This window comes from Budorcas taxicolor, chromosome 14, assembly GCF_023091745.1.
Source record: "Budorcas taxicolor isolate Tak-1 chromosome 14, Takin1.1, whole genome shotgun sequence".
NCBI classification, from domain to species: domain Eukaryota; kingdom Metazoa; phylum Chordata; class Mammalia; order Artiodactyla; family Bovidae; genus Budorcas; species Budorcas taxicolor.
This window is the reverse complement of record NC_068923.1, coordinates 15426223-15440891: the sequence shown is the minus strand read 5'-3', so window position 1 is coordinate 15440891 and position 14669 is coordinate 15426223. Positions and strand designations below refer to the sequence as shown.

The following is a 14669-nucleotide window of genomic DNA, read 5'->3' as shown; positions in this document are numbered from 1 at the left end:
CCAGCTGGTGCTGAGGCTGGCAGCTCGGTGAGGTGTGTGCTGGTCTGTAACTCGGGCAGGCCCTGAGTTGACCAACCCCACCCGGGACCCTCAGGCTCGCAGCCGGGCACTCCTCTCTGGTTTTCACCTTTTCTCCTGCCAGCGGCGAGAGCGTTGAGGAAGACGCAAACCCGGGGAACAGGAGAACTCTGCACAGCTGACACCTCGCCAGAGTGAGGCTCCCTCCCCAGGGCAAGAGCAAGCTGAAATCCCCCAGGTGCCAATGCTTCTGGTGTGGGGGCATCAAGGTGGAGCCCCAGACCCCTTTCCCAGCAGACGGCAGTGCAGGCTGGACCAGCGGAAAGGGAAGCAGCTGTCAACGCCGCTGGCCGTCCGTGTGGCAGAAGCCTTGCTCACGGTGACAGCGTCGGGACGGCTTAACAATCCAGGATCAGAGCCTTCCCCTGGCTTGGGTTTCCTCTTCTGAGGCTTTTCGTCAACTCTGTTGACAGCATTACTAATGAGCTCTCATCAGATGTTCCTGAAGCCGCGCGGAAGAATGGGGGTGGGAGGCGGGAGGTGGGGAACACGGAGTCGGTGCGCCCAGGACCTCCCTGACGTGTGAGGTTGGGTGGGCCGCGGGGCACCTGTGGCGCAGGCAGGGGTTAGCCTAACTGCCTCCCCAGCTACTTCGATGTGCACAAAGCTCCAACCCTGGAGCCTCAGGGAGACACACCGGGGAAACAGGCGGAGCCTCTTAAGGGGAGGGACAGCGCTAGTGACCGTCCTTTCCCACCCAGGGCCCCGCAGCCTGACGAATGTGAGACACTGCCCCCTGGCCTGAGGTCTGAGCCTGTAGAGGAGAACAGTCCTAAAGGGTGACCCAGCATCCGGCCGCCCTGCCTCTGTCCATGGTGCTGACGCTCTCGCCTGGCACTGCTGCGGCCCATTCACAGGCTGAGGACACCAAGACCCGGGCACACACACAGAGCCAGGGATGGCGTCAGACCCGTCAGACTTCTCACCCACCCTCACCTCAGTCAGACCCCTGTTCTGCAGATTCTGACCCCAGACCTCCAGGACTCATCCGAGAGTGCCCACTTCGGGCTTCTCGGGGCTCATGGTTCCCACCAGCTGGGACTGAGAAGGAGAAGCCAACCCCCCAAAAGCCACAGTCGAGAAGGAGAGCTGGGCCTCACTGTTTGGGAAGAACAGGAGGCTGGGGGCAGAGCGTGGAGACCGCGGGTCCTGCTCACACCCCTCCCCGCCCCATGCATCCGGGACAGCGGCCAGCAGCTTCTGCCAATCAGGACACCTACCCACCCTGGGCAGGCTGCCTGGCGCCCCTGCCCGCTGAAAGCATTGGTTAGGCTGGAGTGCTCCCACCCTGGAGTCCGTGATTCGCTGGAAGGACCACGTCCTCAGTCCCAGCAGCCACACTCCACGCCCATCCTTCCATCTGCGGAGTACGCACTCGGAAGGAGAGCTTGTTTGATGTCTGGGCAGTTTGTTTGGTTTAATTTTGTTGTTCCCCATCTCTGCTGTCAAGAGGTAAACAGACATGCTGCTTGTCTTCCAAGGAGGGCCAGATTAATAATGCATTGGCAGCAGGTGGAGGAGTATGGCCAGGACTCGGCACCAGGGTTTCCATCCGGGCTGAGCCCGCGACTGGCTGAGTGACCCCAGCCAAGGCTCTGAGCCTCTCTGGGCCTCTTCTCTCCTTACGGATAGTCTGAGGCTGAGGTCCTGCCCTCCACCCCCACAATGGTGCTGGCAGAGACAGTGCTAGCTGCAAGAAGGCCTGCCTGTGCTGGGTTCCCGATGGGCATTACTGGCAGTTTTCCTGGGCAAGGGGATTCCTCCAGACAAGAACGGCTCAGAGATTGTATGAGGCCCCGTCGAAGTCACACAGCAAGTAATTAACGCAGCCAGAACTCAGGCTGGGCCAGTTCTAAGCTCTGTTCTTTCCCCAGGAGGAGCTGGTCAGAACCAGACAGCCCTGCAGGCACCCCCGTCACTGACTGTCATCTCTGCCGCTATCACACCTACATCAGGCCCGGGGCGGCCTCAGCATCGCACCCCATTCGGGGATCTTCCTTGCACTGGGTGTCCCCCAACCATTCCCCACACCCCGGCCGTCTCTTCTGTACAGTGGGCACATTGCCTCCTGCCTGCCCCTCAGATGGCAGACCTGAGGATCGGCTGAGTGAGGGGGCGATGCACAGAGCTGAGACACAAGCCCACTCCACCCTGCCCTGCGCCTCCCGCCCTGGAGGACAGCGTCTGAGCCCTCACACAGACAAGGAGCCCAGGCCAGGCCAGTCCCTCCCAGGGCAGGTGGCATTCTGGGGAGACTGGACAGGCAGGTAATGCTGACTCAGGAAGGACAGACTCCATGGCAGGATGGGCCTCAGAGGTGGATGACAGGGTGCCCGCCTGGCCACTACCGGCTGTGACTTCACGCGTGTGATGCTACAGGAATGGCAGCAGGGACACGAACTACAGGGCTGGGGACAGGCCAGGGACAAGGCAGGTAGGAAGTCTCAGGCCACCCCACCATGGCTGCCCGCCCGTCCCTCATCCCCGTGGCCCCCACACCCCTTCAGACCTGAGGCTGGCCTGGGATGGGGCTGCAGTAACAGCTGAGCCTGTTCCAGGGATAGCAATCAATTCCACGCAGACACTCCCAGCTTCTCACTGCGGGGGCTATAGTTCTGCCTCCCTCTCCCCTTCTTTCCCAGCAGAAAGCACAGGAGAGCTGAGGGCCGGTCCCATGGGCCTGGTAGCACTGAGGTTTTCAATGAAACAATCTATATCTGTCTGCGGAAGGCAGGGCCCCCGGCCAGCTGGATTCCTCTGGGATCCAAGCCTTGGGGCTGTGGCTGGCCTCCAGGCAGCCCATGTGTTCTGAGGCCTGGCTGGGAGGGCTCCCTCTTGCCCCAGCCTTGCCCCTCCCTCCACTGAGGAGCTGCTCCCCCCAACCAAGCCCACCACCCTCTCCAGACCACCTCCAGCAGCTTGAGGTGATGGACAGGACAATTATTACCTGGGCTGCCAGAGCACTCTGAAGCCCTGTCTGCGCATGGCGGGTGGTGTGGGGGCTGCCCCCCAGACCCTTGCCCCCGTCTCTCTGTGGCCATTCCCCACCAGTTCCTCCCGCTGCCAGGTCCTTCCAGCACGACACTCGCCTGGTTCGGTCAGAAATCCCGAGATGCACGGGCAAGCCCGGGCATCAGAGACCGGGATTCGAATTCTGGCCCCGCCCTGTTGCCAGCTGCACGATTTGGGGCAAGTGCTGGCTTTTCCTGAGTTTCAGCCCCATATCAGAAAGCGGGCAACAGGGGCTATTTGTCACGAGAGCAGGACGGGGACCGGCCACGCTCTGGGGCTCTGCATGCTGTAGCTCCATCCCCTGACCACCCTCACTGCACGGGGGGAGCGCAGCAGCTCCTCCAGCAGGTCCCGGACACTCACGCTGCACTTGGCCCGTGCTGTCGGCCAGGAGGGTAGAGACGCACACGTGCCCGCCCGGGGAGCTGGAGGCCTGGGGAGGCAGGTCCCGGAGGCAGAATGAGGACAGCGGGGTGGGGGGCGCCGCAGTGCGGAAGAAGGAGCGGGGCCTGGGGCTGCTGTCTGCACCAAACACAGCCTATGTCCTGTGGTGGGTGCGGTGGGGGAGGGCCAGGAGCATGCGCCGTTCCCCCTGTGCTCCCCACCCCCACCTGCGCCACCCTCCTGGCACAGCAGGGCCTCTGGAAAGGAAGGTCCCCAGGCCAATGTCACAGCCGCCCTAAGTCAGGCACACTGGCAGCCCCGAAGGGCAACAACAGTGGGGGCATTGTGGAGAGCAGAGCTCCTAGGGACAGAGGCCTCCGGGGGTTGGAGGGAAAGGACACAAGGTAAGATGTCAGCCCCACCTTGAGGAGGCCTCCACAGACGATCCAAGCATCGCACAGACAGAGATCACTTTCTTCTCCCTTCTCCCAGGTTCGGTCCCAGACCTGTTGTAGAGGACTTGCTCTTATCCCCAAATCGCCACCACAGCCTGATCCCCACCTCCATCATCACCACCACACCACCACCACGACATCACCACCACCACATCACCACCATCACCATCTTCACCACTATCACTTCACCACCACCATTAACTTCACCACCACCACATCACCACCATCACCATCTTCACCACTACCACATCACCACCACCATCACCACCACCATCACCACCACCATCACCACCATCACCACTATCACATCACCACCATCGCCATCAACTTCACCATCACCATCACCACCAGCATCACCACCACATAACCACCACCACATCATCACCACCACCATCACCTTCATCACCACTATCACATCACCACCATCAGGACAAGTCACTGTGTTAAGCGCTCCCCAGGCAACCAGCATGACCAGTTTTTGTGTTTTACAGCAAAGGAAAACAAAGAGCAGAGAGACTCAGCGATGTGCTCAAAGTCGTACATGGGTAGTCACTGCAAAGCTGGGACTAGAACCCAGTCTGTCGGACTCCAGGGACCGTCCTCACATGTTACAGAAGCAGCAGTGCCCCCTACCCGGCCTGGCTTCTGAAGAAGGAGGTTCTTGCTATGGATGCGGACAGGATGCTGGGCTGATCTGGTTCTCCAGAGCCCCGTTTCCCTGGGCCTCTCCCGGGTACTGGAAGGGAGGCAGGCTCATTTGCATTCAATTTGCATACAGCTGCTGAAAATGAGCCCAAATTCCCTACCACTTCAAAACTGCATTGTTTCTGCCTTGAAAGGGACCTTCCCACGCACACAGCCATCCCCGTCACCCCGCCGAGGGGCGGTGTCCCCTCGTCACCTCTCTGGAGGAGTCAGTTCCCCACTCCCACCCCAGCCGCCGCCCAGGGGTGACCGCAGCCTTCGTCTTCTTCCTCCTTCCTCTCCAGGGGCCACGGGTCCCCACGGCCCTCCCCGCGGCAGAGCTGGCAGGGGCAGGGCAGGGAAGTCCTGCAGCGGAGACGCTGGGGCCACTGGCATGAGCTGGAGTCCTCTGTGAGTCCGGCACCCCAGAGAGCCAGGGTCAGTCAACACCAGTACTGGGCCGGACGCCAGGCGCTGCCTCCAGGGGCCTCCTACCTCCTCCAGACCATCGTCTTTATGCGGGACCCCTGGTCCCCTCATCTGTCCACCCTGCCCTCTGATGCTCAGCTTGGGACTGTCAGCCCAGGAAACTCTATCAGAAGGGCCGCCTGGAGGCTGGGGGTCAGGGGCACTGTGGACAGGGCCCGGGCTCTCTGCAGACCCGCCCTGGAGAGGGCCTGTCTGACCAGGGGCCAGAAACTGTGAGGTGCAGGCCGGCACCCCGCCTCCCCCGGGGCGGGGTGGGCAGTGCAGCAGCTGGAGGCCTGGCCCCGGGCGTGCAGCCCTTCCTCTGCCCGGAGTCCGGCTTTCTTCTGCCTCCTGCAGACCAGCTGCCTCCCGGAGAAGCCCTTCTGCACACCTGGCGCCCCATCCAGGAAGTGGACCACACCCATCTCCGGGCTCCCAACTCTGCCTGGGAGACAAGCAAGGGGCACACACCTCTACACACCAGTGCACAGGCACACACAACGCACACTTACACACACATAAACTTCATGCACAGCACAACACGCCTGAGCACATGCACGCAACGGGCACCACCCGAGGGTCTGCCCACCCCTGTGCCCCTCCCGGGCCGTGAGCGGTGCTGGCTGTGTGTCTCGGAGTTTTGGACGAGCCTTCACCGTCTAGCCTCATGGGGTCCATCTGAGCAGGGGTTGAGACTCTTCTCATCTTGGGGGCTCAGAGGTACCCCTCAGGGTTAGAGGGAAGCAGGGGGCAGGCACTTCTAGCTTCAGACAGTCCCACCACCCCTCAGGGGCTTCCCAGGTGGCTCAGTGGTGAAGAGTTCCCCTGCCAATGCAGGAGACAAAAGAGACACAGGCTCAAACCCTGCATCAGGAAGACCCCCTGGAGAGTCCCATGGACAGAGGAGCCTGACTGAGTGACTGAGCACGCACGCACCGCCCCGAGGCACTGCCTTCCCCCCTGGGAGGCCGTGAGGATTCATCCTCCATCCAGGTCTGGCCCACGGGGCTGGCATTTCAGTCATCTCTGCAGCACTTCCTCTCGGGCCTTAAGGACATCCCTGATCCTGGTCTACAAACCGGGGGCGTGTGCCAGGATGGCCGCCAGCGCCCGGCTGGACTCCCACACTCAAAGGGAGCTCGACTCGTGAGATTAGTGCAGCAGGAAGAACTCGGGAGGGGGCCCCAAACCAGGGCTGACCTGAGCAGACTTCTTCCCAGTCAAGAAAGGGTGAGGGGGCCTCGCTAGGAGGGACCCACAGGAGCTCACAGCTGCAGTCGCCCACCTTGGGCCCCAGGAAATGAGCCCCTCCCTGCTGCCTGTGGGCTCCAAGTACCGCCCCCCCGCCCACAGGTCTGGTCCCCACACCTGCCAGAGAGCTGGGGGGCGGGGCTTGGTGGGGGGCAGGGACAGCCCACAGAGTCCGCAGGCTTGAACGCAGACCCACCCACCTGAAGCTGCTCCGAGTTGCCAAGGACACGGGGGCAGGTGTGGCAGAACAGGATGCAGGGCTCCCCAGTTTCTCTGTGCTATGCCCGAGACCTCTGCCCATCCACCCAGGCGCAGCGAGCCCAGTAATGAGCAGATTGATTTAAGTGTTTGCTGGGGTTCTGTTTCTGCTGGCAATCACTTTGAGAGGGACTGGAGGAGCGAACAGAGCAGGGTGGGAAAGGGCCCGGCCTGGGGCCCAGCCCGAGGCCCAGGTGAGGGCCACCCTCCCGCCCTCCCGCCCCCCCGCCCCGTGGCTCTGCCAGCTGTCCCTCCCCACGCCTGGAACCCAACCATATTTACATTCCTCAGCAGATGGCAGGGAGAACCTATAACAATGCGATCACGAGAATGAGATTCTCCGCTGTTCTCGGTACCCAGGGGCTCGGGCCTCGGCAAATCCAATCACTGTTTATTTACCCAGCTGGCCTCCAAATTAAAGGCGGCTTCCCCTCCCCCAGGGTGGGCTCCCAGCCCAGCCCAGCCAGGGCAGCAGGGCCCACACTGACCGCCAGGGAGAGGCCTCGTGGCTCTCGGGTCACTGGGGACAAGACAGAGGGCTCCTGCTGGGGAGTCCCTCCTCGTCCTCCCTGGAGGCTCCGGGTCTGGCCAGGCTGCCCGGAGGGCCCTTCACAAGTCCTGCCCTTTGCTGGACTTGGATGAGTTCAGGGGCCCTCACTCCTCAAGCCTGCACCAGACACCGGGCTCGGCCCACTGGAGACCTTCCTTCTTTCTGCATCTCTAGTCTCCCCTGATCAGAACCACTCCCCGCCCCCGCCCACCCCCCCACACACACACATTTTGCCTCCAGGTACCTCTGATGCCCTAGCCTCGTCCACACCTAGGCAGTCAGGAGGTGGAGGAGCCACACGGTGTGTGCTGACCAAGCACGGGCTGGTGCTGAGCACTGTCCTGGGGGCCGGGACACCCAGAGCCCAGCCTCATGGAGGTCACCTGCCCAGGAGGACAAGGACTCCCAGGGCATGTGGGCAGGCGTGGGCCTGGGAGGGTGAGAGGGATCGCAGATGCCTCTCTGAGGAGCATGTGTCTGAGTGAAGACCTACAGGTAAGGGGCAGTGAGGACCTAGGAAGCATACAGGACAGGAGGAAGGGAGAAGGCCAACCTCAGCTGAGCACCCAGGAGCCAGGACGGGCATCCCCGCTGCCTGCTGCCGCCCATGGGCGGGGGACAAGGGGGCTGTTCTCAGCTCAGCACTGTCCATCATCCGCCTTCCGGAAGCAACACCCTGGGTGGGGGTGGGAGGCATTATTTTCCCCAAAGCCAGTGGTTTTCCAGGTTTCCTGCTAAACCACCAAAAGGCAGGCCAAAGGGCTCAGCACAGTCAGCCCATGCTGTGCCCCGATGGTCTGTGTCCACGAGACAGACGGGCCCATGATGTCCCTCTCCTGAATGTATGTCATCTCTGATTCAACCTGTTGTTACATATTTAGGAATTTCCCTTTTTCCTGTGGTCCAGGAACGTTTGCACAAGACTGGATCTCTGCTCTGAAAGCTGGGTAGAACATACATTAAAGGCCAATCTCCACAGGGGAGAGGGGTCTTCCTGACCCATTCCGTTTCTTTAATGGTTACAAGGACCACCAATCTTTTTATCCTTTAGTTGGTGTCGACAGATTGCCCGTTTCCAAACTTGCTGGCCTAGGCCTGCTCACAGAACTCTCTCATTACTTTGGAATGTGTGACCAACCTCACCAGCGGTTTGTCCACCTTCATGGTCTTTCAAAGAGCCAGCTCTCGTTTCCATTCAGTTGCTCTGTCACGCCCGACTCTGGGACTACGTGGACTGCACAGCACACCAGGCTTCCCTGTCCCGCACTATCTCCTGAGAGTTTGCTCAAATTCATGCCCATTGAGTCAGTGATGCCATCCAACTGTCTCATCCTCTGCCACCCCCTTCTCCTCTTGCTCTCAATTTTTCCCAGCGTCAGGGTCTTTTCCACTGAGTCAGCTCTTCACATCAGGTGGCCAAAGTATTGGAGCGTCAGTAATAAATTCTGCTTTGTCTCTATAATCTTCTTCTTTCTAATTTCTCAGGCTCTATTCTGCAGTCATTTTACTCTTGTTTAATGTCTTTTTAATATCTTAATTCATTAATTTCCAGCCTTTCTCCTTTTGTTGTATAAGCATTTAAGGCTATTAATTTCCTATGAAGTACCCCCACGATTTTGATATGCATAATTTTCATTATTCAATTATGTATTTTTACCTATCCATTAATGATTTATTCTTCTTCGACCTCCCAGTTGTTTAGAACTGTTTAAAATATTTCCCAACATATAAGGAAATTTTTATTTTTGTGCTGATGCTATCTAATGAGAGGATTTTCCTAATTGCATTTTTGAATAATTGCAGCATTTCACCCATTTACTGATTCTTTGAAGTTTGTTGACACTTGGTCTTCAACCTAAGTCAGGATCAAAATCCAGGCGTCCTGGAGAAGACTGGGTGTTATCTGCTGAGTGTTGTTTGAGGGTCTGGTGAGTCAACTGCTGGTTATCAGTGAAGCCTGCACCATCTTCACTAATTCCTGGTCTTTGTGCCCATGCTGACACCTTCCACTCTCAGGATGGACTCCCTCTGCAGGCAGGCAGTTCCGGCTTTACCCATCTATTTGGAGCTCGTTTGAAGTGTACAGAGATGAAGGATTTTTCATCTTCCTGAAGAGCTGAACTGGCCATGCTATCCTATTTAATAAATTGATACTTATATGAGTGATATTGATAGGGCTAGCCCCTCACACTCTTCCCAACTCTGACCGCCGTGTCTTTCTTTACACTCTCACCCTCTTGTCCTTACGTTTTACTGGATTAGTTTTAAATGGCAAAGAGACGTTTTTTTCCTACAATCTGTTGAGTCTCGACGTTTAATGGGCTCTTTTAGTCCATCCACGCTAACCTGTTCACTGGACGTGATACCGAAGGTTTGCCGTGGGTTTTCTATTTATCCTATTCTCTTCTTCTATATTAATTTCTCTTTCCCCCACTTTTTTATTCAGTAATGAGTTTTGTCTGCTTAGTTGCATTTTTATTCCTTTTTTCCTAACTATATATCTTCTTTGGTGAAGGATCTGCTCAAATCTTTTGCCCAAATTTTCTAATTCAAGTGTTTGTTTTCTTGTTGCTAGATTTAGAAAGCTCTTAATATATTCAGGATACAAGTCCCAAGTCAGATGTGTGATATACAAACATTTTCTCCCAGTAAGTAGCTTGCCTTTTTATCCTATTAACAGGGTCATTTGCAGAGTGTAAGTTTTTAATTTCGGTGAAGGAATCCTTGAGTTTTTAACCACATATAGCTACTAACAGGCACCAAGATTAATAATGTAATCACTCTTTGCAAACAACAGTCATTGTCGCACCGCTGTTCTGTCTTTTTGAAACACTGACCCATGCAAACGAGACAGTACAGTCAAAGTCCACTGCTTAATAGGAAACGGTTTCACTATCAGTCCTTTATCGACCAGCTTCCGGCTCACCACCCATGTCACAGACCTTCCTCCTGGGGCCATGCCGGAGTCCACCCTTCAGAGGCTCTTCTTGTCAAAGTCTCTTGGCAACAAACCCTCACGCTTTCAGTCCTCTTTGTGCTGAGAGGCGCCTTTGCCTGGGGCCTGATTCCAGGTGACCATCCCTCTCTGGGCCTGGTCTCCCCATAGCCTCCACTGCTGAGCCTGTGACTAGCTTGGGGAGGGGGGGCGGGGGGTGGTGGGCGCTGTCGCTCTGTCCCCCTTCCTGAGCCAGCCTCCCACTCAGGGGCCGAGGTATCCCACCACATAGAGCCACCCGGTGCTGTGCGTGGCCCCCACCCCTGTCTGCAGGATGGCAGGTCAGGGGGTCACGCACCACCTTTGCTCATTCGATTTTCTTCTCCTGGGACCCTGCTCAGACCCAGGCTGGATTTCTGGTCCTCTGCACCCTTTCATCTCTCTGTCACCCTTGCCACTTTCTGAGGTCCCCTGTCGTGTTGCTATTTTTCCAACTAAGCCTCAAACGTCATGTGTGACCAAGGACGCCACCAGACTCCCCACCGAGTTCTTCGTTCTTAAAAGTTGTCACTGGCCCTTTCCAGACACGCTGGGTCATTTCTGATCATGTTACTACTACTCATCTTTGTGACTTCACCTCACTTTAAAAATATTCCTTAGAAACTATCTTACGTTAGTTATCTGCTTGATTCCTCGGGGGTCTGCACGGGCCAGTTGCAGCTGCCTGCCGAATCAAAAAACACAGACTCGGCAGCTCTAACAGAAATGCAACCCCCACCCACTCCCGTCCTGGAGGCGGGAGGTCAGAGACGAGGGTGGGCAGGCCTCTCCCCCAGTGTGTGGCTGGCCGCCTCCTCCCAGGTCCTCACCCGGCCATCCCCCGACATGCGTCTCTGTCCTCATTTCTTCTTCTTACTGAGATGGAAGTCACCCCAGGGATCCCACTTCACCTCGATCCCCTCTAAAAGCCTCAACTTCTAACAGTCACCTGCTCAGGTCCTGGGGTGCAGACCTCCGCACCCGAACTCTGCACCTGGCGGGCCTGAACCTGTTATTCTGCGATGCTGGCCCTCCTGCCCCCTGCAGACTAAGTGACAGCTGCCCGTGGGCTCATGTGATGCTTCTTCCTCCCTCTGAGGGGCCCCCAAAGGCCTGTGGGGCCCTCCCTCAGAGAGACCCATCTGCCGGGACCCCAGATCTCAGGGCCAGCCTCTGAGATGCCTCCAGCTCAGTGCTGGGGTGACTGGGGAGGTGAGGGGGTTGCAGGGAGGGGACAAGCCTGGCTATTTCACTTCTCCCTGCAAACCAGCAAAGCCTTTACAACCACAGCTTTTTCCACATTAATCTGTTTCCCACGTGGGCTCCTAGTAAAAGTAAAGTCTCTCGGTAGTGTCCGACTCTTTGTGACCCCATGGACTACAGCCTACCAGTCTCCTCCGTCCATGGGATTTTCCAGGCTAGAGCACTGGGGTGGGTTGCCATTTCCTTCTCCAGGGGATCTTCCCGACCCAGGGATTGAACCCAAGTCTCCTGCACAGCTGGCAGACTCTTTACAGTCTGAACCACCCCTAACCTGCAGTTTATCCACCAAGAGCAGACCTGAGATACACCCAACCTTTGCAGGGCAGCAGGAAAGGCCACCAAGGAGAACACCCGGTGTCGTCTGACCACAGGGATAAGGAGGTTGGAAGGACGCTGGCCATGCTGTGGAGGGCTGGATGGGCCCCTAAGCAACCTGGGCGCTTTTGTGGACGAGAGTTACTGACTCGCCACTGGCTCCGCGGGGAACAGTGAAACCAGGAACCATCCCTCCCTCTGTGTAGGTCCCACCCTGCGCTCAGCTCCTTCCAAGCCGGGCTGCCCCAGGAGCCCGGGGGTCAGCTCGCTCTCCGGTTCCTGCCAGGACCTCAGCTTCCTACTTCCGGAAAACGCTGTTGTCACAAGGGGAAGCTGGAGGGGAGCCCGGCCTCAGGGCCACAAGGGCCCAGACGGCCATCGGAGCCACAGGGCCGGCCATGAGCCTGCCTCCTGGGGCTGCCCCGAGGGGCCGTCCCGCCCTGGGGTCACAGGCGAGGCGGATCGCAAGCCCAGGGAGGGCTGAGGGCTGCCTGCCGGCAAGCGCAGGGCACAGACCACCATCAGGACAGACTGGCTGCCTCTCATTTTCTGTCAGCATCACCCTCAGCACTGTCTCTGCTTTTTTAATATTGTTATTTTATATTTATATAAGAAAAATATTTTTTCCAAAAAAAGTCAGTAGGTATAAAATGGCACCCTACCCAGACCAGTACCAAGGAACATTTGTGCACACACGTATCTCACATCATAGACGAAAACAATGACCACAGGCCCTCGGGCGTGGGTCCCTTGGGGCAAAACCAAGCAGACGCAGGTGCCCAGCCCCCACCCCAGTCTGTACACCTGCAGAGCAGCGGGGCTTCCAGGAGTGCCGGGGCACACGCTGGGCATCTTCTGGGTGCCCGGCTGAGGCACACGTCCAGGGTCTACGCACCAGGCAGTGGTCTGGGGGCGCTGTGCCCGCATGCACGCGCCGGATGGGAGGGTGGGGCTCTGCTGCCCCCGACGTCGTCCCTGAGCAGACCTTGTCCCTGCGCTCCCTGGGGCCGCTGGGCCCACAGGCGATGGCAGGACGGAAGGGGCATGCTGGCAACGTCCCGAGTCCTCCCCAGCTCCGTCGAGGGCCCGCAGGGCTCGGATCCTAGGTTTCCTCCTCCACCTTCAGGATCATCCCTGAGAAGGCCTCCGGGCCAGTGCGGCTGCCCTGGGAGGCTCTGGCCGGCCTGCAAACGGTCCCGCCCCCCGGGGAGCCGCCCGGGCTGGCGGGCGAGGCACCCCGGGCCGGGAGCGCCTCCACCAGCCTCCCCAGGGTCTGGGTGAGCGCTTCGACGCCGTCGGCCAGCCGGTGGCTCTGTTCAGCCAGCCGCTCCAGCAGCAGGTTCTGCTGGGCCATCAGCGTGCTCTGCTGCTGGGACCAGGCGCTGAGCAAGGCACCCTGCCGCCGCTGCACGTCCAGCAGCCGCTGCTCCAGCTCCGAGGCCTCAGCCCCCGCAGCCTTCCCGGAGGGCTGGGATCCTGCCGAGGTGGGCGGCGAGGGCCGAGTTGGCCCAGGAAGCGCGGCCGCCGGGGGCACTGAGCCCGGGGAGGCGGGTGGGGAGGGTGAGGAGGCGGCCACGGGGAAGGCTCCTCGAGGGTCCAGGAGGTCGGCTTCGGGCGGGCTCGGCCCATCCAGTGTCCGCAGGGGGAGCCACAGGCAGCCAGGGACCTCGTCCTCCTTGTCAGCTAGCAGGGGGAGACAGGAAACGTGAGCCTTCGCCAGCCGGGACCCAGGCAGTGCGGGGAGGGCTCTCGGTGCACGAGGCCCTCTGCACAGTGACCTCGGCCTCTCCTGGGGCCCCGTCGTGGTCGGCAGCAGCCCCCTCACAGGATGCCGAGACTCAGAAGGCGAAGGGCATCCTCCAGGGATGCTGAGATAAAACTCCAATCTGGCGGCTCCAAGGCCAAGGTGCCACCGCCAGGTTGCCATCTGTCTGTCTATCTGCTCACCCAAGCTGGTCATCATCTACTCACTGTCCTGTCTGTCCATCTGTCTTCCTACACGTATCCACCCACACATCCACCCCTTCGTCTGTCTGCCCATCCGTTTGCTAGTCGAGCATCCATCCGTCCCTCCATCAGCCCACCTCCTTCCTTCCATCCACCCATCCATCCGTGTGCACCTTCCCGTCCATCCACTGTTCATCTCTCAGCTGTCCATCTGTAAGCCAGCCCACGCACCCAGCCATCATTCACCCATGTCTCTGTCCATCCGCACGGTTGTGCTGATGCCCTTTCAGCCCGTCAGTCCATTCGTCCATCTCCCCAGCCCCCCATTCATCTGTCTGTCTAGCCAGCCATCCGCCACGTCCAGGAAGATATGCAGAGTGGACATACTAGCAGCACTTCACCAGGAAAAGCTGAGACCTGGAATCCTACACACTGGGCTCCAAAACCAGCTCCACCTCTTGGGAGTTGTGTGACTGGGGGATACCCTTCTCTCCTCTGGGTCTCAAAGCCCTGTCTGCACGTGGAAGGCCAGAGGCCGTGATGCCTGTCCTGCCGACACTTCCCAGCACGCTCGAGCAGTGGGCGGGAGCCGGAGGGCTTCCTGCCTGGTGGTCACCGTGGGCTGCACCTCCTGGGCGCAGCCCCCCTCGTCTCACCTATGGGGCAGGATCCCACCTTGGGAGGGCAGCATCACCCCAGAGCACCGGGCCCACGCGCCCCCTGGCACCAGGCAGGCCAGGTTCCAAGCCTGCTGTGCCCGGGCACGGGTGGCCACCCGCCGCTGTCTCCTCGTCCTCCTCCTCCTTCTGCGGTCCAGGCTTGTGCTGATCCTTCTGACCTGGTGGCCCCTGGGGGCACGAGGGGGAGCCAGCCGCCCCACCGGCTTTTTGCTTCTCTCCTGAGATGAGGCTTCGGGACTGAGGCCCTCGGCGTGTAATGTCCAGCTCCGCTTTCCCGCGGCAGAGGCCGGGCCAGGCTTCCGACAAGCCCGCCGTGCCTGTCAGTTCCAGCGGCGCCCTCTCTCCGAGAG

At 59.2% G+C, this 14669-nt stretch overlaps 1 protein-coding gene across 7 annotated transcripts in view; it reads right to left on the bottom strand.

Annotated features, from left to right (window-relative positions):
- TSNARE1 (t-SNARE domain containing 1) overlaps positions 1-14669 on the bottom strand; it is a 113173-nt gene that overhangs the window by 23426 nt on the left and 75078 nt on the right. For 5 of the 7 annotated variants that reach the window (XM_052651637.1, XM_052651639.1, XM_052651636.1 and 2 more), the window contains one exon: positions 12546-13375. The exons of 1 other annotated variant lie outside the window; for it this stretch is intronic. In XM_052651637.1, the coding sequence (XP_052507597.1) occupies positions 12795-13375 (581 nt within the window). In that variant the 3' untranslated portion in view covers positions 12546-12794. Of the gene's footprint in view, positions 1-3896; positions 3981-12545; positions 13376-14669 lie in introns of those variants that run through there. One more of the 7 variants, XM_052651640.1, reaches the window with a different exon arrangement.